Source organism: Crinia signifera, chromosome 4 (assembly GCF_055691185.1).
Source record: "Crinia signifera chromosome 4, ASM5569118v1, whole genome shotgun sequence".
Lineage (NCBI taxonomy): Eukaryota > Metazoa > Chordata > Amphibia > Anura > Myobatrachidae > Crinia > Crinia signifera.
This window is the reverse complement of record NC_139220.1, coordinates 324,179,559-324,204,258: the sequence shown is the minus strand read 5'-3', so window position 1 is coordinate 324,204,258 and position 24,700 is coordinate 324,179,559. Positions and strand designations below refer to the sequence as shown.

Genomic DNA, 24,700 nt, shown 5'->3' with positions numbered 1-24,700 from the left:
AGCAGCACAGAGTATATCAGGAGATGAGTGATGTGTCAGTGAGGACAGGGCTGCATGTGACAGGTGCAGTGACATGATGTGAGGAGGGGAATGGGGGCAGCAGGAAGCCACAGACTGAGAGTTATATAGTGGGAGGAGCAGGGTCCCCAGCAGCACAGAGTATATCAGGAGATGAGTGATGTGTCAGTGAGGACAGGGCTGCATGTGACAGGGGCAGTGACATGATGTGAGGAGGGGAATGGAGGCAGCAGGAAGCCACAGACTGAGAGTTACATAGGAGGTTATTCTGATCGTAGCGGCCAAACGTGTGTACGTTCGCTATTAACGTACGCTATCCGCACGCGGCCGTTGGGGTTAAGTCCACCCACAACTCAGCCGCATACGTACGGCCAGAAACAACGTCAAAGGGGAGTGGCGTACAATTGAGCGTACGCCAACGTACACGGACGGGCCAGCCCTTACACTCCGACAACTGGCGTACAATTGCGCGTACGCCACCGTTTACGGACGTCTCTCGTCCGTCTTCCCACCGACTTCTTGCGGCTATCTGAGCGTACGCCAGCTTGCACGGACGGGTCCCTATTGTTTTCAATGGAAAACTCAGCTTATGTCACCGCTCGTGAGAGTGAGCGTACGTCCGTGTACGCTGCCATACCCTTCACATATATGGACCTGCAAATCTTGCCTTTCAACTATAATTATGAAAATTAATTAATTGATTGAATTAATTAATGTGCAAAATAGTGGCCATGGGCTTAAAACATTGCTGAAACATCCTTTGTAGGTGTTAGATGTGGTTTATGTTATTGTATTATAAATACAAAACCTATGTTTGTATTAGAGTGAACACGTTGACACATGTCGACTTGTGTAGATTGAGTGTGCTACTGTGTAAAGTCTATGAAAGCACGTAGTGAATGTGTATAACTGTTTAACAAATACCTACCTTAGCATATATAAGCAGGTCTTAAAAAGATTCTTACCTTAAATTAAACAAACCTTTAAATGTAGAGAAGTATAGAAAGATAAGCTTCCAATGTGTTTGAGTGCTGTGTGTGGCTTGCAGGTAGTGAAATCATGGTTTGGACTTAATAGACTGCAGCATTGCTTATTACATTCAGGTGTATGTGTTTGGTAGTAATCAGCGTAAATTAGCAAACCCAGGCGCACGCTGGCATGCGGTATCTGTAGGGGTGGTTTGAGATGGCGGTTGGCGGCCGCCTGTTTTGTGTCCGAAATGAACGGTGCCTTAGTCGATCGTGCGGTAGTAGCACCGCTCATTTTTGGTGCACACCCCCGTGTACGCCCATATTTACGCCCATTTTCCCTCATTATTTCGGCCGCTCCCCTCATCACGCCCCTATGCCGCCCCCAATGCCCGTACACTCGCGTACAGGTTTTTTCCCACGTAGAGACCCGTCCGTAAGCGTTGTGGAGTGTTCGCGCCTGCGCATTAGCGAATGTACGCATGCGCAGATCATAAAAAACCCCGGGACGTACGCGTACGGCCCGGCCGCACCAACCAGAATAAGGCCCATAGTGAGAGGAACAGGGTCCCCAGCAGCACAGAGTAAATCAGGAGATGAGGGATGTGTCAGTGAGGACAGGGCTGCATGTGACAGGGGCAGTGACATGATGTGAAGAGGGGAATGAAGGCAGCAGGAAGCCACAGACTGAGAGTTATATAGTGGGAGGAGCAGGGTCCCCAGCAGCACAGAGTATATCAGGAGATGAGTGATGTGTCAGTGAGGACAGGGCTGCATGTGACAGGGGCAGTGACATGATGTGAGGAGGGGAATGGGGGCAGCAGGAAGCCACAGACTGAGAGTTATATAGTGGGATGAGCAGGGTCCCCAGCAGCACAGAGTATATCAGGGGATGAGAGATGTGTCAGTGAGGACAGGGCTGCATGTGACGGGGCAGTGACATGAAGTGAGGAGGGGAATGGAGGCAGCAGGAAGCCACACACTGAGAGTTATATAGTGGGATGAGCAGGGTCCCCAGCAGCACAGAGTATATCAGGAGATGATGGACTTGTCAGTGAGGACAGGGCTGCATGTGAAAGGGGCAGTGACATGATGTGAGGAGGGGAATGGAGGCAGCAGGAAGCCACAGACTGAGAGTTATATAGTGGGATGAGCAGGGTCCCCAGCAGCACAGAGTATATCAGGAGATGATGGATTTGTCAGTGAGGACAGGGCTGCATGTGACAGGGGCAGTGACATGATGCGCGGAGGGTAATGGATGCAGCAGGAAGCCGCAGACTGAGAGTTACATAGTGAGAGGAACAGGGTCCCCAGCAGCACAGAGTAAATCAGGAGATGAGGGATGTGTCAGTGAGGACAGGGCTGCATGTGACAGGGGCAGTGACATGATGTGAGGAGGGGAATGGGGGCAGCAGGAAACCACAGACTGAGAGTTATATAGTGGGAGGAGCAGGGTCCCCAGCAGCACAGAGTAAATCAGGAGATGAGGGATGTGTCAGTGAGGACAGGGCTGCATGTGACAGGGGCAGTGACATGATGTGAGGAGAGGAATGGAGGCAGCAGGAAGCCACAGACTGAGAGTTATATAGTGGGAGGAGCAGGGTCTCCAGCAGCACACAGTATATCAGGAGATGAGGGATGTGTCAGTGAGGACAGGGCTGCATGTGACAGGGGCAGTGACATGCTGTGAGGAGGGGAATGGGGGCAGCAGGAAGCCACAGACTGAGAGTTATATAGTGGGAGGAGCAGGGTCTCCAGCAGCACACAGTATAGCAGGAGATGAGTGATGTGTCAGTGAGGACAGGGCTGCATGTGACAGGGACATTGGAGTAAGTCATAGTTGCCCACTCTCCCCTGCAGAATTCTCCTGTTTCAGCCTTAAGTCCCCAGGTGCCCTGCAGTATACTCCTCATCTCCCTTATTCTGCGTGGCAGGGATGGGATATGGGAACGCCCACCGTTAAATGGGAGTCCCTATGATATCATTGGGCATTCCCACACAAGTGCGGGCGGGACCATGTTTCCCCTGTGTGGGCAACTGACGTCTCATGACCCGCCGTCCTGTCTTCGCCCCAGCGCATGCTAATAAAAGTCCGTCTCCCCTGACTTATATTTGTGAGCCTGGGAGAAATCATTCGATAGTCGCTGAACATTGAATAATCCCTCTCTTGCTGCGGGCACATGCAAGGCGAAGGGGGGGGGGTTTGGCGGGCCATTAACAATTCGCAAACTGACCAGGAATGACAGACAAATCTCTCCGGCAGACGAGAGATAAAGGAACCTATTACAAAACAGTTTGTGGTCCGTACACCTGAATGAAAGTCCTGGCACGGGGACAAAGACGTCTGTATGAACTTTGCAAACCACAAACTTTAATCTCCCATTGAATCCATCCTCCTCCATCCGTCTCTGTCTCCTGCGCTCGCACCACACCGGTAACTTAGACACTGTCAACAACAAAGCCCTGCAGGCGATGACATATGTCCTCAGCACAGGAAGCTCAGCCATGAGACACTGATGCCCCTTTCCCACTGCAGCCTTAAAACGGTATATTGCCGATTTTTGAGGGCAAAATACCATTTAAGGCTGCAGTGGGAAAGCGCCAGAGTTGAAATACCGTTTAAAGTTAAACGGTATTTCAACCCGTTTCCAAAGCAGAGTTTTACACGGTAATCTACCATTTAAGAGGCAATGGGAATGCATCTTAAACGGTAGAGATGATGGCTGATTTTTTCAGCCATCATCTCCGTGTGTGTATGCTGCCGGGCTGAAAGATTAACCACTTTCAGCCCGGCGGTACGCCCCGCTGCCACCCCCGCCCCCCCCCCTCCCCCTCCTCCTGTTATACTCACTTGTCCACGCTGCCCCGCTGTGTCCGGCTGGCTGCTGCTGCGGCTGGATGCCGTTAGCGACGCTGGTCCGGCCACATGCCCCGCCTCCCTCCGTCCTGCTCCACACGGAGCAGCACTGGCCACCAATGTTTTATTTTGTAAGCCAGTAATATATAGATTGATGGCGCATGCCAGCAATCTATATATTGCAGGCACCACTGGGCACCAATGATTTAGTTATTAGGCAGTAATATATACATAGCTGGCACTGGCCAGCAATGTATATATTACTGTCCACCATGGGTTAAATTGAGCCGACACAGCACAAATGTCGACGGCTGCGGGATTTGTACGCACCACTGGCCCCTCCCCCACCTTTTATTATGTGAAAACAACTGTGGGTGTGCACCTTTTTATCCCTGAAAAGCCCATTAAAGTCACAGGCACTCATTTGTGCTGTAAAAATGTTTTGAAGAGCTAAAACGTTTTACCTGCAATGGGAATGGTACTTAAATGGCATTTAAAACTGTAATCTGCTGCAGTGGGAATGCTAAATACCGTTTAAGATTACCTGTAACTTAAAACGGGTCTGCAGTGGGAAAGCAGCATGAATAACACCAGAACAATACAACCACGAATCACAGCTGCAGAGAATCACATCTGACAAACAAAGCTCCCACCTCTACACATTGGCCTCTTATCAGCTTGCTGGCGTATAAACCAATTACTGTCAATTAGCATTTTGCGTCGTTACATATTAACACCGGCTGAGATGTTTAAGAGGGAAATGTGTAGCGTGCGAATAACGAAGGCATCGGAGGTAGAATTCACTAGTGCCAAAGTCCTACTGATCCTTGGCTGTCCCTTTCTGTTTACGATACCATGATGCCAGCCTCGTAAATAGCTCTGTCCGGGTGCCAATTACACTGTAAATACTTATTCCAGATAAGTTCTTTAAAAGTTGTAAATTTCATATGGTATACGAAAGTTGTAGTTTAACTTGTAGCAAAATGACTGAGGTACGAATTCAGTCACCTGTGCTAAAGCATGGATAGCCTTAAAACATGGAATGGAAACGCGGAGTTTGGGAAACTGCTTTAACTGATTTAGAATTAAATAATTGAAACAGGAATTTACTAACTCTATTAGGAATACAATGTATGGGTATGAACTGATTGTGTTGACATTCACAGTAGGATTAGGATTTGCATTAAGGTTGAATAAAGGATAGAGTTGGATAAGGGTTAGAGCTGAAATGCTGCAAAACTTGAGTGTGAGATGGACAAAAGAAGAGGAGGTGACTTGTTATTAGTGTGAGAATGACAGGAGGAGAGGAGGTGACTTGTTATTAGTGTGAGATGGACAGGAGGAGAGGAGGTGACTTGTTATTAGTGTGGGATGGAGAGGCGGTGACTTGTTATTAGTGTTAGATGGACAGGAGGAGAGGAGGTGACTTGTTATTAGTGTGGGATGGACAGGAGGGGAGGAGGTGACTTGTTATTAGTGTGAGATGGACAGGAGGAGAGGAGGTGACTTGTTATTAGTGTGGAATGGACAGGAGGGGAGGAGGTGACTTGTTATTAGTGTGGGATGGACAGGAGGAGAGGAGTTGACTTGTTTTTAGTGTGAGATGCACCGGAGGACGGAGAGGAGGTGACTTGTTATTAGTGTGGGATGGACATGAGGAGAGGAGGTGACTTGTTATTAGTGTGGGGTAGACAGGAGGAGATTAGGTGACTTGTTATTAGTGTGGGATGGACAGGAGGGGAGGAGGTGACTTGTTATTAGTGTGGGATGGACAGGAGGAGAGGAGGTGGCTTGTTATTAGTGTGGGATGGACAGGAGGAGAGGAGGTGGCTTGTTATTAGTGTGGGATGGACAGGAGGGGAGGAGGTGACTTGTTATTAGTGTGGGATGGACAGGAGGAGAGGAGGTGACTTGTTATTAGTGTGGGATGGACAGGAGGAGAGGGGGTGGCTTGTTATTAGTGTGGGATGGACAGGAGGAGAGGAGGTGGCTTGTTATTAGTGTGGGATTGGCAGGAGGAGAGGAGGTGACTTGTTATCAGTGTAGGATGGACAGGAGGAGAGGAGGTGACTTGTTATTAGTGTGAGATGGACAGGAGGAGAGGAGGTGACTTGTTATTAGTGTGGGATGGACAGGAGGGGAGGAGGTGACTTGTTATTAGTGTGGGATGGACAGGAGGAGAGGGGTTGACTTGTTATTAGTGTGAGATGCACCAGAGGAGAGGAGGTGACTTGCTATTAGTGTGGGATGGACAGGAGGAGAGGAGGTGGCTTGTTATTAGTGTGGGATGGACAGGAGGAGAGGAGGTGACTTGTTATTAGTGTGAGATGGACAGGAGGAGAGGGGTTGGCTTGTTATTAGTGTGGGATGGACAGGAGGAGAGGAGTTGACTTGTTTTTAGTGTGAGATGCACCGGAGGAGAGGAGGTGACTTGTTATTAGTGTGGGATGGACATGAGGAGAGGAGGTGACTTGTTATTAGTGTGAGATGGACAGGAGGAGAGAAGGTGACTTGTTATTAGTGTGGGATAGACAGGAGGAGAGGAGGTGACTTGTTATTAGTGTGGGATGGACAGGAGGGGAGGAGGTGACTTGTTATTAGTGTGGGATGGACAGGAGGAGAGGAGGTGGCTTGTTATTAGTGTGGGATGGAGAGGAGGTGACTTGTTATTAGTGTGGGATGGACAGGAGGAGAGGAGGCGACTTGTTATTAGTGTGGGATGGACAGGAGGAGAGGAGGCGACTTGTTATTAGTGTGGGATGGACAGGAGGGGAGGAGGTAACTTGTTATTAGTGTGGGATGGACAGGAGGAGAGGAGGTGACTTGTTATTGGTGTGAGATGGACAGGAGGAGAGGAGGTGACTTGTTATTAGTGTAGGATTGGTCATGTATGTTGTGGTCTCATTCAGAGGAGACTGTCACCTTGTGATGTTCTTTAAAATGCAATGCTTTTAGGACATCTGATTCATTAGCCCCAGTATGCCAAACTGTGACAATATGGTGACTTGTAAAGTGCTGTTTAACATCTCTGTTGCATGGGGATACGGTCTTAGGTCTACATCAACTAGGTCGACAAGCATTGGGTCGACACCACTAGGTCGACAAGCAATACGGTCAACATGGGTTTAGGTCGACATGGGTCAAGGTTGACAGTCAAAAGTGTTTTTCACTGTTTTTTGACCCGACATGTGCTGACAGGTGGTATTTTGTGGTGGGAGAATAAAATAGTATGCCGAGCACAGCGAGGCACCGTGCCCGAAGCATCCTGAGCAAAGCGAGCGATGCGAGGGGATGTGGTGCACTTCAAAATTTGTCCATGTCGACTGTGTTGACATTCGGGTCAAAAACCAGTGAAAAACCCCATGTCGAACATTTGACTGTCAATCTAATGCTTGTGTCAACCTAGATCCATGTCGACCGTGCTGCCTGTCGACCTAGTGGTGTCGACCTAGTTGCTGTAGATCTAACAACCCACACCCGTTGCATGTTGGATAAGTTATATAATAAGTTACATTAACCTGGTGGAGAAAAGATCACCTAAGCTATGAATTATCATGGTTTAAACGTAACCAAACTTTCCAAACCAACGTGAAATAATCTCTGCTTCTTCTATGCTCACATTGGTGGATTCCATTAGTTATGAATATACAGCATACTATACATTGGTAAAATCCCCAACGTTACTGTAATACCTATCTCTGAGGGTTCCCAGTGTGAATGAAACACTGGTGTCAGTGCAGAGAACAGTGGCTCCCAGTAGCAGTGGGAGGAACTGACATCTCTGCCTGACAAAATATTCTATCTAGGTGATCATTACACACTGTACTGGTCCTTTCATGGGGCAAATCTCCAGCACATTTTAGCTTAGGGGGTTATTTTGGTTCACTCTTTCTGACAAGTTCCTTCTTAGATGGACAAAACCATGTGCACTGCAGGTGGGGCAGATGTTACTTGTGCAGAGAGAATTAGATTTGAGTGGGGCTTTACTTCAAGTGACATCTATATTGCAGTGTAAAAATAAAGCAGCCAGTATTTACCCTGCACAGAAACAGGAAGGAATTTGTCAGAAAGAGTGAACCAAAATAACCCCTTAGTCCACAATGGATTGCCTTGTTGATGCATGTAGACCCATTCAAGTGGCTACTTGTTACCCAACAGCAATAAAGAGTATTTTACCTGGTAACAACACTGTTGGGGACAAAGAACAGAGCAGTGTGTTCCGTGCAAAGTGTTTCCCATAGACCCGTACAGCGTAGTCTCCTGTTCAATCTATTATTGCTGTAATTACCAGCTTCACGCCTGTGACGTTCCAATGCTGGACGGGCGGCATTGTGATTCTGCAATAGTAGCTATAAAGTTTCCACACAGTTCTTGCATCTGATCCTTCTGTTACCTCCCCGAGGCTTCACTGAGACCTCATTTTCGCACCTGGGTCTTGATCACCGCACCAGAAGGACTGTACGTAAATAAAAGAAAAAAAAACTTTTCTCATTGAATAGCCTGTACATACATGGCTGATCAGATGTCCTGGCTACTGAATCCTCTGTGCCTGCCAGGACAAAGAATTGAGCCAGGAACCGGAGCAGGCTGTGGATAATGCTATCTGCTGATGACGTTATTATCACAGGTCCCCCCTCAGATATTTATTTAAAAAAAAAGTAAAGACCAGATTCGCTTAACAAGTATGAGAAATGATATCTGATTACTACAATAGATCTGAATTAAAGGACGCAGTATCCGATCGTACTTTATACGCCGCACTTGCCTGAGTCTGCATCACTGGGACTGTCCTCAAATCATTACTGTCGTGTGTTGTTCAATATCGTGGGGGAGTGGACGAATTGCATGATGCATATGTGATGTAATTGGGAGTGGATAATGGTGACATGTTCTCTCATGCATGAAGGGTCTGATTCAGACCTGCTTGCTGGCCTGCAAGTAACTGCCTCCCCCTGCGCTGCAAAATCCCACCTTATGAATGTGTTTGCAGGGCTGCGAAGGGATGTGTACAGGTGTGCTTCCGTTCACTTGCGAACACTTACCATTGATTGTCACTTACCATGTAATGATTTTTCCTCCCCTCCCTGGTGCTTGCAGCCGCGTAGCCCAGGACTCACTCGGCGGCTGCGGGCAAAACAGCCACTTCCAGGTTGGTGCCCACGTCATCTGCCCACCAAGAGCAAGCATAAAGACAGCTGCGTTTGGACGGACACTTCCAGCGTTTTATTAGGTACTGCCCACCGGTTTTACACACCCATGAAACGCCGGGGATCTATTCTCACACGCCCGCCCCTTGTCAATCAGGTTGCAAGCTCCTTGCAAATAGAAAATGATTTGTTGAAGATGCTCGCAGCCGTTCCTATCACAGTACAGCAAACAGCGGCCCAATTCAGACCTGTTCCAACAGCTTTGAATTGGGCCCTGAGTCTCCACCAGCGGTGCACCACCCACACTTGCACTAGCTTCATGGCAGGGGCAGTTTCTCATCTGACTGTAGCCACCAATGATTGCAGCCGCTTCCATTGACACGCCCACGTCACTCCTCTAACAGCCAATTTCTGCATGCACAATTAGCCACCTCCCAGTCACCGCACAGGAGCCCCGATTACTTTTCTGCCACACTTCTAGTACTGTCTGTGCCCATTGCAACAGTGCCCCCATGTGTACATTCTGGGTAATGCAGGTGCTGGAGTGGTTACTGTATGCAGTTTTCCTGCAGCTCTGAATAAAGATGTAAGTGTTTTGGGTGCTGTGATTGATCTGGCATCGATGATGAATGCGATGGTGCACCCATGCTGGCAGCCGAGTTGGAAGTGGGCATCTCAGTGCAGAGAGCACATTCAGATGCCGGGACCTGCAGTTTCCGGTCAATGAGTCGACCGTGTCAATAGGTAGACCACTATTGGTTGACACATGAAAAAGGTAGACATGATCTAGGTCGATATATACAGTATCCATGTTGACAGATGTTGACATAGGCACACACAAAAATTAAAACGGTGTCGACATTTTCCTGCGTCGACCATTTCCATGCCAACATTTTCCTTCAGATGTCAACCGAATAATCCAGGCCCTGCACAAGGGGAGACGCTGACACTCTGTAATACGCTGCAATACTGCAGGAGCGTTCCAACACGCCAAGTGGTTCCGGTAGTTATTCTGCACACAGACCATTGGCAGTACAATAATCACGGGGGAGAGGACTAGGTGGAGAGTTACAGCTCACTGCACCTGACTATACTGTACTGTAAGGGGAGAACCTCTCAATGAGCCCATTATTCAGTATAACTACATCCTAATCCTTACTTTACAGCACAAAATGTACTTTGCAAACAGGAATGGTGCCAGCTTCCTCTACACTGCTACATCTGCAGTATGGGCATTATACAGTAACGTCCCGCAGTGTGGGCATTGTACTGTACCACCCTGCAGTATGGGTTGACATTATACAGTACCCCCCTGCAGTATGGGAATTATACAGTACCTCACTGCAGTATGGGCATTATATAATACCATCCAGCAGTTTGGACATTATACAGTACCTCACTGCAGTACGGGCATTATACAGTACCTCACTGCAGTATGGGCATTATACAGTACCCCGTGCAGTATGGGCATTATATAATACCATCCAGCAGTTTGGACCTCACTGCAGTACGGGCATTATACAGTACCTCACAGCAGTACGGGCCTTATACAGTACCTCACTGCAGTACGGGCATTATACAGTAACTCACTGCAGTACGGGCATTATACAGTACCTCACTGCAGTACGGGCATTATACAGTACCTCACTGCAGTACTGGCATTATACAGTACCTCACTGCAGTATGGGCATTATACAGTACCCCGTGAAGTATGGGCATTATATAATACCATCCAGCAGTTTGGACCTCACTGCAGTACGGGCATTATACAGTACCTCACAGCAGTACGGGCCTTATACAGTACCTCACTGCAGTACGGGCATTATACAGTAACTCACTGCAGTACGGGCATTATACAGTACCTCACTGCAGTACGGGCATTATACAGTACCTCACTGCAGTACGGGCATTATACAGTACCTCACTGCAGTATGGGCATTATACAGTACCCCGTGCAGTATGGGCATTATACAGTACCTCACAGCAGTACGGGCCTTATACAGTACCTCACTGCAGTACGGGCATTATACAGTAACTCACAGCAGTACGGGCCTTATACAGTACCTCACTGCAGTACGGGCATTATACAGTAACTCACTGCAGTACGGGCATTATACAGTACCTCACTGCAGTACGGGCATTATACAGTAAATCACTGCAGTACGGACATTATACAGTACCTCACTGCAGTACGGGCATTATACAGTAACTCACTGCAGTACGGACATTATACAGTACCCCGTGCAGTATGGGCATTATACAGTACCTCACTGCAGTACGGGCATTATACAATACCTCACTGCAGTACGGGCATTATACAGTACCGCACTGCAGTACGGGCATTATACAGTACCTCACTGCAGTACGGGCATTATACAGTACCTCACTGCAGTACGGGCATTATACAGTACCTCACTGCAGTACGGGCATTATACAGTACCTCACTGCAGTATGGACACTGGACATTCTATTTCAATCTTTAATTTTGTTTTGATGCAATAAAAGGCACGCACATGCCACAATGGCTAGCGCCAGCTACAGATGGTGGTACAGTAGCTGTAAGCGTAGTCATGGCCTTGCACAGCGTGCTAAGCAACCCCAAGGCTGATGTCACAAATCCCCACCCCCCCATCCACACCATTCGCAGCGGGGAGGAGGCGTGGCTAAAATTATGCGACTCACGTCATATTAGTCCCAACTCCTCCCGGTGGACCCGCAAATTCCAGAATTTGTCTCAGCGGCTCTGAGGGTGCGGGGGCTTTCGGGGACATGCAGGAGACTTGCCCACCTTCCTGGGGGGCCTGGAGGGTGACTCGATTTTCAGGAGCCTCCCTGCCATTCCGGGAGGGTAGGGACGTGTGTATAATGTAACAGTAGTCGCTGAGATATGAATGTATGTCAGTAGGAGACTTGCTGCCGATAAATGCTGACAATGGTTGTGTATGTGTCCGCAGGTTACCTGCAAGCTTCGCGGGCGCTGATGATTTCCTCGCTGGTGTTCGGCCTGTTCGCCTGCCTTTCCGGCATGATCGGTCTACAGTGCACCAAGGTGGCTGATGGGAACGAAGCGCTGAAGGGGAAATTCGCCACAGTGGCCGGAGCATTGTCAGTGTTTGCAGGTGAGATGAGACTTGGTCACTGTGGGGTCACAAGACAGACTCCCCCCAACACCTTGTTTCCATGCACCAACCTTATATGGAGCTAGTTATAAGCTGGCGGGAAAGGGGGAACGCCCCATTTTTGCCGCTGTGGGGGCCCGGAACCTCTGGCTCCAGGAATAGATGATGTGTGACGGGGGGACGAGGGAACGTACCAAAAAAATGGGATATTCCTGCAATAAGCGAGAACTGTGACAGTTTTTACTTTCACTTTGCGCTGTGGCTGTTTTCAGTCCACAAACTCTCCCCCCCCCCCCCCCACATGCAGTCCCTGTCTGCTCCTACCTCCAATCTCTGTCTTCACAGCTCCCTATCTCCATATCCAGCAAGTTTGATCAGTTCCCCTGCAACAATTGCTTTCACTTTCTGTTGTGACACAGAGGAGTAATTTGGTCAGTGGCGGCACTTCACCTCATAGAGGTGAGGAGTAGTTAGCCCATAGTTACCTCCCCTCCTGCATCCCTGACATAGCAGCAATCTCCCTCTCTCCCTCATTAGTCTAGCAATCTCCCTCATGTCACCTAGCCCACATTACACTGTTACATCATAGTTACCTCCCTCCTGCATTCTGCAGGAGACTCCCTGACATAGCAGCAATCTCACTCTCTCACTCATTAGTCTAGCAATCTCCCTCATGTCACCTTGCCACATTACACTGTTACATCATAGTTACCTCCCCTCCTGCATCCTGCAGGAGACTCCCTGACATAGCAGCAATCTCCCTCTCTCCCTCATTAGTCTAGCAATCTCCCTCATGTCACCTAGCCCACATTACACTGTTACATCATAGTTACCTCCCCTCCTGCATCCTGCAGGAGACTCCCTTACATAGCAGCAATCTCCCTCTCTCCCTCATTAGTCTAGCAATCTCCCTCATGTCACCTAGCCCACATTACACGGTTACACCATAGTTACCTCCCCTCCTGCATTCTGCAGGAGACTCCCTTACATAGCAGCAATCTCCCTCTCTCCCTCATTAGTCTAGCAATCTCCCTCATGTCACCTAGCCTACATTACACTGTTACATCATAGTTGCCTACCCTCCTGTATTCTGCAGGAGACTCCTTGACATAGCAGCAATCTCCCTCTCTCCCTCATTAGTCTAGCAATCGCCCTCATGTCACCTAGCCCACATTACACTGTTACATCATAGTTACATCCCCTCCTGCATTCTGCAGGAGACTCCCTGACATAGCAGCAATCTCCCTCTCTCCCTCATTAGTCTAGCAATCTCCGTCATGTCACCTTGCCACATTACACTGTTACATCATAGTTACCTCCCTTCCTGCATTCTGCAGGAGACTCCCTGACATAGCAGCAATCTCCCCCTCTCTCTCATTAGTCTAGCAATCGCCCTCATGTCACCTAGCCCACATTACACTGTTACATCATAGTTACATCCCCTCCTGCATTCTGCAGGAGACTCCCTGACATAGCAGCAATCTCCCTCTCTCCCTCATTAGTCTAGCAATCTCCGTCATGTCACCTTGCCACATTACACTGTTACATCATAGTTACCTCCCTTCCTGCATTCTGCAGGAGACTCCCTGACATAGCAGCAATCTCCCCCTCTCTCTCATTAGTCTAGCAATCTCCCTCATGTAACCTAGCCCACATTACACTGTTACATCATAGTTAACCCCCCCCCCCCCCCTGCATTCTGCAGGAGACTCCCTGACATAGCAGCAATCTCCCCCTCTCTCTTATTAGTCTAGCAATCTCCCTCATGTCACCTAGCCCACATTACACTGTTACATCATAGTTACCCCCCCCTGCATTCTGCATGAGACTCCCTGACATAGCAGCAATCTCCCTCTCTCCCTCATTAGTCTAGCAATCTTCCTCATGTCACCTAGCCCACATTACACTGTTACATCATAGTTACCTCCCCTCCTGCATTCTGCAGGAGACTCCCTGACATAGCAGCAATCTCCCTCTCTCCCTCATTAGTCTAGCAATCTCCCTCATGTCACCTAGCCCACATTACACTGTTACATCATAGTTACCCCTCCCCCCTGCATTCTGCAGGAGACTCCCTGACATAGAAGCAATCTCCCTCTCTCTCTCATTAGTCTAGCAATCTCCCTCATGTCACCTAGCCCACATTACACTGTTACATCATAGTTACCTCCCCTCCTGCATCCTGCAGGAGACTCCCTGACATAGCAGCAATCTCCCTCTCTCATTAGTCTAGCAATCTCCCTCATGTCACCTAGCCCACATTACACGGTTACACCATAGTTACCTCCCCTCATGCATTCTGCAGGAGACTCCCTTACATAGCAGCAATCTCCCTCTCTCCCTCATTAGTCTAGCAATCTCCCTCATGTCACCTAGCCCACATTACACTGTTACATCAGAGTTGCCTACCCTCCTGTATTCTGCAGGAGACTCCTTGACATAGCAGCAATCTCCCTCTCTCCCTCATTAGTCTAGCAATCGCCCTCATGTCACCTAGCCCACATTACACTGTTACATCATAGTTACATCCCCTACTGCATTCTGCAGGAGACTCCCTGACATAGCAGCAATCTCCCTCTCTCCCTCATTAGTCTAGCAATCTCCGTCATGTCACCTTGCCACATTACACTGTTACATCATAGTTACCTCCCCTCCTGCATTCTGCAGGAGACTCCCTGACATAGCAGCAATCTCCCCCTCTCTCTCATTAGTCTAGCAATCTCCCTCATGTAACCTAGCCCACATTACACTGTTACATCATAGTTACCCCCCCCCCCCCTGCATTCTGCAGGAGACTCCCTGACATAGCAGCAATCTCCCTCTCTCCCTCATTAGTCTAGCAATCTCCCTCATGTCACCTAGCCCACATTACACGGTTACACCATAGTTACCTCCCCTCCTGCATCCCTGACATAGCAGCAATCTCCCTCTCTCCCTCATTAGTTTAGCAATCTCCCTCATGTCACCTAGCCCACATTACACTGTTACATCATAGTTACCTCCCCTCCTGCATTCTGCAGGAGACTCCCTGACATTGCAGCAATCTGCCTCTCTCCCTCATTAGTCTAGCAATCTCCCTCATGTCACCTAGCCCACATTACACTGTTACATCATAGTTACCTCCGTCCTGCATTCTGCTGGAGACTCCCTGAGATAGCAACAATCTCCCTCTCTCCCTCATTAGTCTAGCAATCTCCCTCATGTCACCTAGCCCACATTACACTGTTACATCATAGTTACCTCCCCTCCTGCATTCTGCAGGAGACTCCCTTACATAGCAGCAATCTCCCTCTCTCCCTCATTAGTCTAGCAATCTCCCTCATGTCACCTAGCCCGCATTACACGGTTACACCGTAGTTACCTCCCCTCCTGCATCCCTGACTTAGCAGCAATCTCCCTCTCTCCCTCATTAGTCTAGCAATTTTCCTCATGTCACCTAGCCCACATTACACTGTTACATCATAGTTACCTCCCCTCCTGCATTCTGCAGGAGACTCCCTGACATTGCAGCAATCTGCCTCTCTCCCTCATTAGTCTAGCAATCTCCCTCATGTCACCTAGCCCACATTACACTGTTACATCATAGTTACCTCCCTCCTGCATTCTGCTGGAGACTCCCTGAGATAGCAGCAATCTCCCTCTCTCCCTCATTAGTCTAGCAATCTCCCTCATGTCACCTAGCCCACATTACACAGTTACATCATAGTTACCTCCCCTCCTGCATTCTGCAGGAGACTCCCTGACATAGCAGCAATCTCCCACTCTCCCCCATTAGTCTAGCAATCTCCCTCATGTCACCTAGCCCACATTGCACTGTTACATTTTTGGGGAAGAAAATGAATGAGAGATAGATACATTGAATCATCAGCACCATATCCCAGCACGTTACCAAGTATAGTATCTCTTACTAACTGCTCTGGGCTCATCTACATTTGGATATAAGTCATTGTAAAAGATTCCTCTCAGATGTAGCAGTACATACCCACGCTTCTAGGTGCCACATTCACAATCTCTTTTCACAATCTCTCCATATATGGAACTAGACACTAACTGTGGGTGGAGAATGACACGCCCCCTCAATGGGGCACGGTGCAAAATTTTATTACCAACTATAATCTCCCTGAAACTAGTTTTCAAAAGTAGGCAAGTATGAGTTAGCAATAGATAGATAGTTTATATACTAAGATGCGAGTTCTGTTGAAGATGGGCTGTTGCTATGGTCAGATTCTATCCATTATCTTCTACAGCAGGGATGGGGAGCCCTTGGCACTCCAGCTATAGTTGAACTACACATCCCAGCATGCCTTGTTAGAGTTTCACTATGAGGTCATGCTACAACTATTGCAGGGCATGCTGGGATGTGTAGTTCCACAACAGCTGGAGGGCCAAAGGTTCCCCATACCTGTTCTACAAGGTATTAAATCATACCTGCCTAGTAAAAGGGGGTGGGGCGAGGCTGACGTCATCAAGCCCCGCCCCATGACAGTCAGCCGCAGCAATTCGCTGGTCCGCAGATTGAGGGAGGGGCTAAAATGACACAAAATTTGGAATTTGATGTAGCGGGGAAGGGGGGTGCGGGGGCGATGCGGGAGACTTGCTTCTTTCCCAGGGAATACAGTCATTGGGTCACCAATGTCCTTAGGTCGACACCATTAGGTCGACACCATTAGGTCGACATGTGTCTAGGTTGACATGCGGGAAGGTCGACATGAGTCTAGGCCAACATGGGTGAGGTCGACAAGGTCATTAGGTTGACATGGATTAGGTTAATAGTCAAAAGGGTGACAAGGGTTTTTTCATATTTTTATGAGCCGACATGTGCCGACAGGCGGTATTTCATGCCCTACCATCCACTACGGCATGGTGGGTGAATAAAATAGTGTGCCAAGCGCAGCGAGGCACCGTGTCCAAAGTATGGCGAGCACAGTGAGCCATGCGAGGGGAAGCTGAGCACTTTAACCTGTGTCGGTCGACTGTGTCGACATTCGGGTAAAAAACCTGTGAAAAACCCCATGTCGACCTTTTGACTGTCGACCTAACCCATGTAGACCTAATGACCATGTTGACCTAACCCATGTTGACCATATGACCCCGTCGACCTAATCACATGTCGACCTAGACTCATGTCGACCTTCCTTCATGTAGACCTAGACACATGTCGACCTAAATGCATGTCAACCTAATGGTGTCGACCTAATGACTTTCTAACAACTTCCTGGTGACCAAATGATCCACAGCCCTTCCCAGGGGGCCGGGAGGGGGACCCGATTTAAGGGAGACTCTTGGGTTCTGGGAGGGAGCCCAAGTATGTGCTAAATAAATAAGAAGTAGAATGTTATTGGTTGCTATGGGCAACACCCCAATACAACTTAGATCTTAGTAAATACCATTCCGAGATGAGGCTGTGCGCAGGCTTTCTATTGGCTGTTACCATGAATGCTCCCATGATGCAATGCACACATTCATATTGTTACTTTGTGTCCCCAGGTATCTGTTCCGGCATCTCCATCTCCTGGTACGCATTCAATATCACCCAGGAGTTCTTCAATCCCTATTACCCCGGAACCAAGTACGTACTGATCGTCAGCTCACCTGCCAACAACTTATAGACAGCAGACAGGGAATAACTACAAACGTGGGGTTCCCGAGTCCTATAAGAGCAGCTGTCTGATTGTATAGAGCAGGCATGCCCAAAGTCAGGCCCGGGGGCCAATTGCGGCCTGTCCTGTCATTTCAAGCGGCCCGCAGCCTCCAGCTGGAAGTGGGGCCCCGGTGAGCGCGTCTTTACCTTGCTGTCTGCTGCAGTGAGGAGGTGACGGCCGCCACAGTCAGATGTGTTTGGCATCCTACCCCTGCTGCTGCAATCGTATATCACCCTACTCCACAATCACAGTGACAGCAGTGTTTGGGGAGGGAGTGCAGCAAGGGGGAAGCTTGCTCCCGTAACATGCAAAGTGGAGGAGGGCAGCAGCGGGAGCCCAGGCAACTCCTGTCCTTGCAGTGCCTGCTTTGCCTCTCCTTCCTCTGGATCACACAAGGGGCTGGGAAACATACAGAGAAGGGAGGGGGAAGAGTGGGGGACATACAGTGAATGGAGGCAGTGATGGCCATTCAGAGAAGGGGGAGCAAGGGCAGGCTGGGGGACATACAGTGAAAGGGGGCAGAGGGGGGTACATAGTGAATGGGGGTCATACAGTGAATGGGGGCAGTGGGGTACATAGTGAATGGGGGTCATACAGTGAATGGGAGTCATACAGTGAAGAAGGATCAGGATTGGAGACATACAATGAATGGAGGCACTGATGGGCATTAAGAGAAGGGGTACAGGCTGGGGGACAGTGAATGGGTTCAGAGTGGGGAACATACAGTGAATGGGGGATATACAGTGAAGGAGGGGCAGGCTGCGGGACATACAGTGAAGGGGGGCAGGCTGGGGGACATAGAGTGAACGGGGGCAGGCTGGGGGACATACAGTGAAGGGGGGGAAGGCTGGGGGACCATTCTGATGTGATTAATGATTCAAAGAATGTCAGGCTGAATGGTCGGCCCCCAAACATTTACACTTCACCAAATCTGGCCCTCGTCGCAAAAAGTTTGGACACCCCTGGTATAGAGGGTCTGGGAGTGACCTGGGTGAATGGAGGAACTGATGACTAAACCCACTGTCCCCAGCTAGTAGATCCTTCATTCCAGGTCACTTCAATGTGGGAACAATCTGTGGGAGGTTTGGGGACAGTTATTAGCATACAGAACGTATCGGCCACACACAGGGCAGATTGCACGGACTAAGGTGATCTGTTCTCCCCCTACAGGTATGAGATTGGGCCTGCGCTATACCTCGGCTGGTCAGGTTCCTTGCTGGATATCGTTGGGGGAGGGCTCATGTGCTGTTCCTACAAGCAGGTGATGAAGGCTAAAAGGTAAGTACTGGGCAATGTGTGTGCGGGACTGGGCCCAAGACCAGCCTAGATTTAATGTGTGTGTGTGTATATGGCATGCTGTAGTAGTGTCTGTACTGGGCTGTGTTTGTATATATGGCATGGTGAAGTAGTGTCTGTACTGGGCTGTGTGTATATATGGCATGCTGTAGTAGTGTCTGTACTGGGCTGTGTTTGTATATATGGCATGGTGAAGTAGTGTCTGTACTGGGCTGTGTGTGTATATATGGCATGGTGTAGTAGTGTATGTACTGGTCTGTGTGTGTATATATGGCATGGTGTAGTAGTGTCTGTACTGGGCTGTGTATATATATGGCATGGTGTAGTAGTGTCTGTACTGGGCTGTGTGTATATATGGCATGGTGTAGTATTGTCTGTACTGGGCTGTGTGTGTATATGGCATGGTGTAGTAGTGTATGTACTGGTCTGTGTGTGTATATATGGCATGGTGTAGTAGTGTCTGTACTGGGCTGTGTATATATATGGCATGGTGTAGTAGTGTCTGTACTGGGCTGTGTGTATATATGGCATGGTGTAGTAGTGTATGTACTAGGCTGTGTGTATATATATATATGGCATGGTGTAGTAGTGTCTGTACTGGGCTGTGTGTATATATGGCATGGTGTAGTAGTGTCTGTACTGGACTGTGTGTGTATATATGGCATGGTGTAGTAGTGTCTGTACTGGACTGTGTGTGTATATATGGCATGGTGTAGTAGTGTATGTACTGGGCTGTGTGTATGTATGGCATGGTGTAGTAGTGTCTGTACTGGGCTGTGTGTATGTATGGCATGGTGTAGTAGTGTCTGTACTGAGCTGTGTGTGTATATGGCATGGTGTAGTAGTGTCTGTACTGGGCTGTGTGTGTATATATGGCATGGTGTAGTAGTGTCTGTACTGGGCTGTTTGTATATATGGCATGGTGTAGTAGTGTCTGTACTGGGCTGTGTGTGTATATATGGCATGGTGTAGTAGTGTATGTACTGGGCTGTGTGTGTATATATGGCATGGTGTAGTAGTGTCTGTACTGGGCTGTGTATATATGGCATGGTGTTGTAGTGTCTGTACTGGGCTGTGTGTGTATGTATGGCATGGTGTAGTAGTGTCTGTACTGGGCTGTGTGTATATATGACATGGAGTAGTAGTGTCTGTACTGGGCTGTGTGTATATATGGCATGGTGTAGTAGTGTATGTACTGGGCTGTGTGTGTAAATGGCATGGTGTAGTAGTGTCTGTACTGGGCTGTGTGTGTATATATATGTCATGGTGTAGTAGTGTCTGTACTGGGCTGTGTGTGTATATATGGCATGGTGTAGTAGTGTCTGTACTGGGCTGTGTGTGTATATATGTCATGGTGTATTAGTGTCTGTACTGGGCTGTGTGTGTATATATGGCATGGTGTAGTAGTGTATGTACTGGGCTGTGTGTATATATGGCATGGTGTAGTAGTGTATGTACTGGGCTGTGTGTGTATATATGGCATGGTGTAGTAGTGTATGTACTGGGCTGTGTGTATATATGGCATGGTGTAGTAGTGTATGTACTGGGCTGTGTGTGTATATATGGCATGGTGTAGTGGTGTCTGTACTGGGCTGTGTGTATATATGGCATGGTGTAGTGGTGTCTGTACTGGGCTGTGTGTGTATATATGGCATGGTGTAGTAGTGTATGTACTGGGCTGTGTGTGTATATATATTGCATGGTGTAGTAGTGTCTGTACTGGGCTGTGTGTATATATGGCATGGTGTAGTAGTGTCTGTACTGGGCTGTGTGTATATATGGCATGGTGTAGCAGTGTCTGTACTGGGCTGTGTGTGTATATGGCATGGTGTAGTAGTGTATGTACTGGGCTGTGTGTGTGTATATATGGCATGGTGTAGTAGTGTCTGTACTGGGCTGTGTGTGTATATGGCATGGTGTAGTAGTGTCTGTACTGGGCTGTGTGTGTATATGGCATGGTGTAGCAGTGTATGTACTGGGCTGTGTGTGTGTATATGGCATGGTGTAGTAGTGTATGTACTGGGCTGTGTATATATGGCATGGTGTAGTAGTGTATGTACTGGGCTGTGTGTGTGTATATGGCATGGTGTAGTAGTGTATGTACTGGGCTGTGTATATATGGCATGGTGTAGTAGTGTATGTACTGGGCTGTGTGTGTATATATGGCATGGTGTAGTAGTGTATGTACTGGGCTGTGTGTGTATGTATATATATATATATATATATATATATATATATATATATATATATATATATATATATATATATATATATATATATATATATATATATATATATATATATATATATATATATATGGCATGGTGTAGTAGTGTCTGTACTGGGCTGTGTGTATATATGGCATGGTGTAGTAGTGTATGTACTGGGCTGTGTGTATATATGGCATGGTGTAGTAGTGTCTGTACTGGGCTGTGTGTGTATATATGGCATGGTGTAGTAGTGTCTGTACTGGGCTGTGTGTGTATATATGGCATGGTGTAGTAGTGTATGTACTGGCTGTGTGTATATATGGCATGGTGTAGTAGTGTCTGTACTGGGCTGTGTGTATATATGGCATGGTGTAATAGTGTATGTACTGGGCTGTGTGTGTATATATGGCATGGTGTAGTAGTGTATGTACTGGGCTGTGTATATATATGGCATGGTGTAGTAGTGTCTGTACTGGGCTGTGTGTATATATGGCATGGTGTAGTAGTATCTGTACTGGGCTGTGTTTGTATATATGGTATGGTGTAGTAGTGTCTGTACTGGACTGTGTGTGTATATATGGCATGGTGTAGCAGTGTATGTACTGGGCTGTGTGTATATATGGCATGGTGTAGCAGTGTCTGTACTGGGCTGTGTGTGTATATGGCATGGTGTAGTAGTGTATGTACTGGGCTGTGTGTGTGTATATATGGCATGGTGTAGTAGTGTCTGTACTGGGCTGTGTGTGTATATGGCATGGTGTAGTAGTGTCTGTACTGGGCTGTGTGTGTATATGGCATGGTGTAGCAGTGTATGTACTGGGCTGTGTGTGTGTATATGGCATGGTGTAGTAGTGTATGTACTGGGCTGTGTATATATGGCATGGTGTAGTAGTGTATGTACTGGGCTGTGTGTGTGTATATGGCATGGTGTAGTAGTGTATGTACTGGGCTGTGTATATATGGCATGGTGTAGTAGTGTATGTACTGGGCTGTGTGTGTATATATGGCATGGTGTAGTAGTGTATGTACTGGGCTGTGTGTGTATGTATGTATATATATATATATATATATATATATATATATATATATATATATATATATATATATATATATATATATATATATATATATGGCATGGTGTAGTAGTGTCTGTACTGGGCTGTGTGTATATATGGCATGGTGTAGTAGTGTATGTACTGGGCTGTGTGTATATATGGCATGGTGTAGTAGTGTCTGTACTGGGCTGTGTGTGTATATATGGCATGGTGTAGTAGTGTCTGTACTGGGCTGTGTGTGTATATATGGCATGGTGTAGTAGTGTATGTACTGGCTGTGTGTATATATGGCATGGTGTAATAGTGTATGTACTGGGCTGTGTGTGTATATATGGCATGGTGTAGTAGTGTATGTACTGGGCTGTGTATATATATGGCATGGTGTAGTAGTGTCTGTACTGGGCTGTGTGTATATATGGCATGGTGTAGTAGTATCTGTACTGGGCTGTGTTTGTATATATGGCATGGTGTAGTAGTGTCTGTACTGGACTGTGTGTGTATATATGGCATGGTGTAGTAGTGTATGTACTGGGCTGTGTGTATATATGGCATGGTCTAGTAGTGTCTGTACTGGGCTGTGTGTGTATATATGGCATGGTGTAGTAGTGTATGTACTGGGCTGTGTGTGTATATGGCATGGTGTAGTAGTGTCTGTACTGGACTGTGTGTGTATATATGGCATGGTGTAGTAGGGTCTATGCTGGTATATGTAATGTTAGCTGACCACTATTTTTCATATATTTTACAGTAAGTACACCTATAACTATCGGTCAGCGAATTCAGTGTCTGCCGCAAAGCCAGCACCTCAAACCGCTCTCCCGCGCTACGAGTCCAGCAACAGCATCTCAAAATATGGCAAGAACGCGTATGTATAGGACCACACGCTGCCGTAGACTGTGCATCCTACAGAGCGCATTCCGCCCGCAGCACGCCATCAGCCTCCATCCATAGCAAGCTTCTGTCTTCCGTTTTCAACTATGGTCCGTCAGCATTTTCATTCCCAAGGCCTTGGCGCGTTTCGCCGCTCTACAAACACTGGACATCAGAGAGTAATATATTGTTGTTGGTTTTTTTATGGAAATGTTGATCTTTTTGGTGTTGGCAAATTAATTTTGGGCTCTTACGGGAAAATTGTTTTGTAACCTTTATCCTAAAGTCTGCAATATCCAAAAAGAAAAGATCCGGGACTGTTTGAGGACCACAACAGTCCTTCAGAACTTCATACAAAGGTCCAACGTCAAGGACGTTCCTCACCCCGCTCGTTTTCCACCTAGAATGTTTTATATCTGCTGAAGAAATATTATTTTAAGATTTACTTAACATTTTGTATTCAGTGAATTTCTTTACGTTGCCGCTCCTGCATAGAGTCTTAGTCTATTGGGTCCATTATCGAAGGATATAATGTAAGATCCACCATTGTTACCGCATCGATGCCATTGGGAAGACATTCATATCGTTATAAAACGCGACGGTGGTGGATTTGTGTAATGAGTTTACGAGACTTGTTGGAAAGTTTTATTGAAATAAAGAGAACTGATGAATCATGGCAACATCCTCGGCACCAAAGACGCACAGTTTTTTCCATGGTGGCTTTTCGGATGAGCGTAAACGTCATTTCCGTGTGCTGCTACATGGCAGCGGTTGGCATGGAGGAGTGTGCCAGCTTCCGGAGAACATGTGAACTGCGCGTCATTCCCCCGTGGTTCGCATTCCCCGATGAGTGCGACGCACTGGCCAAATGATCGATTGTGTCTTAAATTCAGGAACTTTATTAGATTGTGAGCATTTATGTTTTTCGCATTTGTCTGTTTTTGTATAAACCGGTCTTGATGTTTGCCGACAATAATTATTCCAAGTATTAACAGTCGAATGCAATCTGAAAATTAAAGTATTGTTTGATATCATTTGAGAAGTGATGATTATTCCATGATGGCAACAACTGCACTGGTTCCATCTGTAGTTCACTTACTACTATAATGTGTTCTGATGCAAACCCCCCCCCCCCCACACACACACACCCCCCAATGAGATGGGTTCAATTTACTGACACTGGCATCCCGGCTGCCATCAGGAGTCTTGTGCCGGAACCGTGACTGCCGAGATGCTGGCTGGTTAGGGTTTGGCACTAGCGAGGAGGACTCAGGCACTTAAGCTGCTGGGAGCTCTAGGGTTAGGTACTAGCGGGAGGGTTAGGTACTAGCGGGAGGGTTAGTTTCAGGAACTTAAGCTGCTGAGAGCATTAGGGTTAGGTACTTAAGTTTCCTTAAGAACCTTAGAAGAGTGTTAGGGTTAGGCACTAGGGGGAGGGTGAGCATTTGGCACTAAGGGGAGGGTTGGGCACTAGGGGGAGGGTCAACGTTAGGCACTAGTGGGCAGGGTTAGGCGCTA

At 47.7% G+C, this 24,700-nt stretch overlaps 1 protein-coding gene across 2 annotated transcripts in view; it reads left to right on the top strand.

The window, feature by feature from the left end:
* Positions 1-24,216, top strand: part of CLDN15 (claudin 15) — a 63,824-nt gene extending 39,608 nt beyond the window's left edge. The window contains exons 1-5 of one of the 2 annotated variants that reach the window (XM_083185734.1): positions 11,685-11,838; positions 11,945-12,109; positions 17,597-17,678; positions 18,922-19,029; positions 23,061-24,216. In XM_083185734.1, coding sequence (XP_083041860.1) covers positions 11,760-11,838; positions 11,945-12,109; positions 17,597-17,678; positions 18,922-19,029; positions 23,061-23,187 — 561 coding nt within the window. In that variant the 5' untranslated portion in view covers positions 11,685-11,759 and the 3' untranslated portion in view covers positions 23,188-24,216. Of the gene's footprint in view, positions 1-11,684; positions 11,839-11,944; positions 12,110-17,596; positions 17,679-18,921; positions 19,030-23,060 lie in introns of those variants that run through there. The other variant, XM_083185733.1, reaches the window with a different exon arrangement.
* Positions 24,217-24,700: the final 484 nt, after the last annotated feature.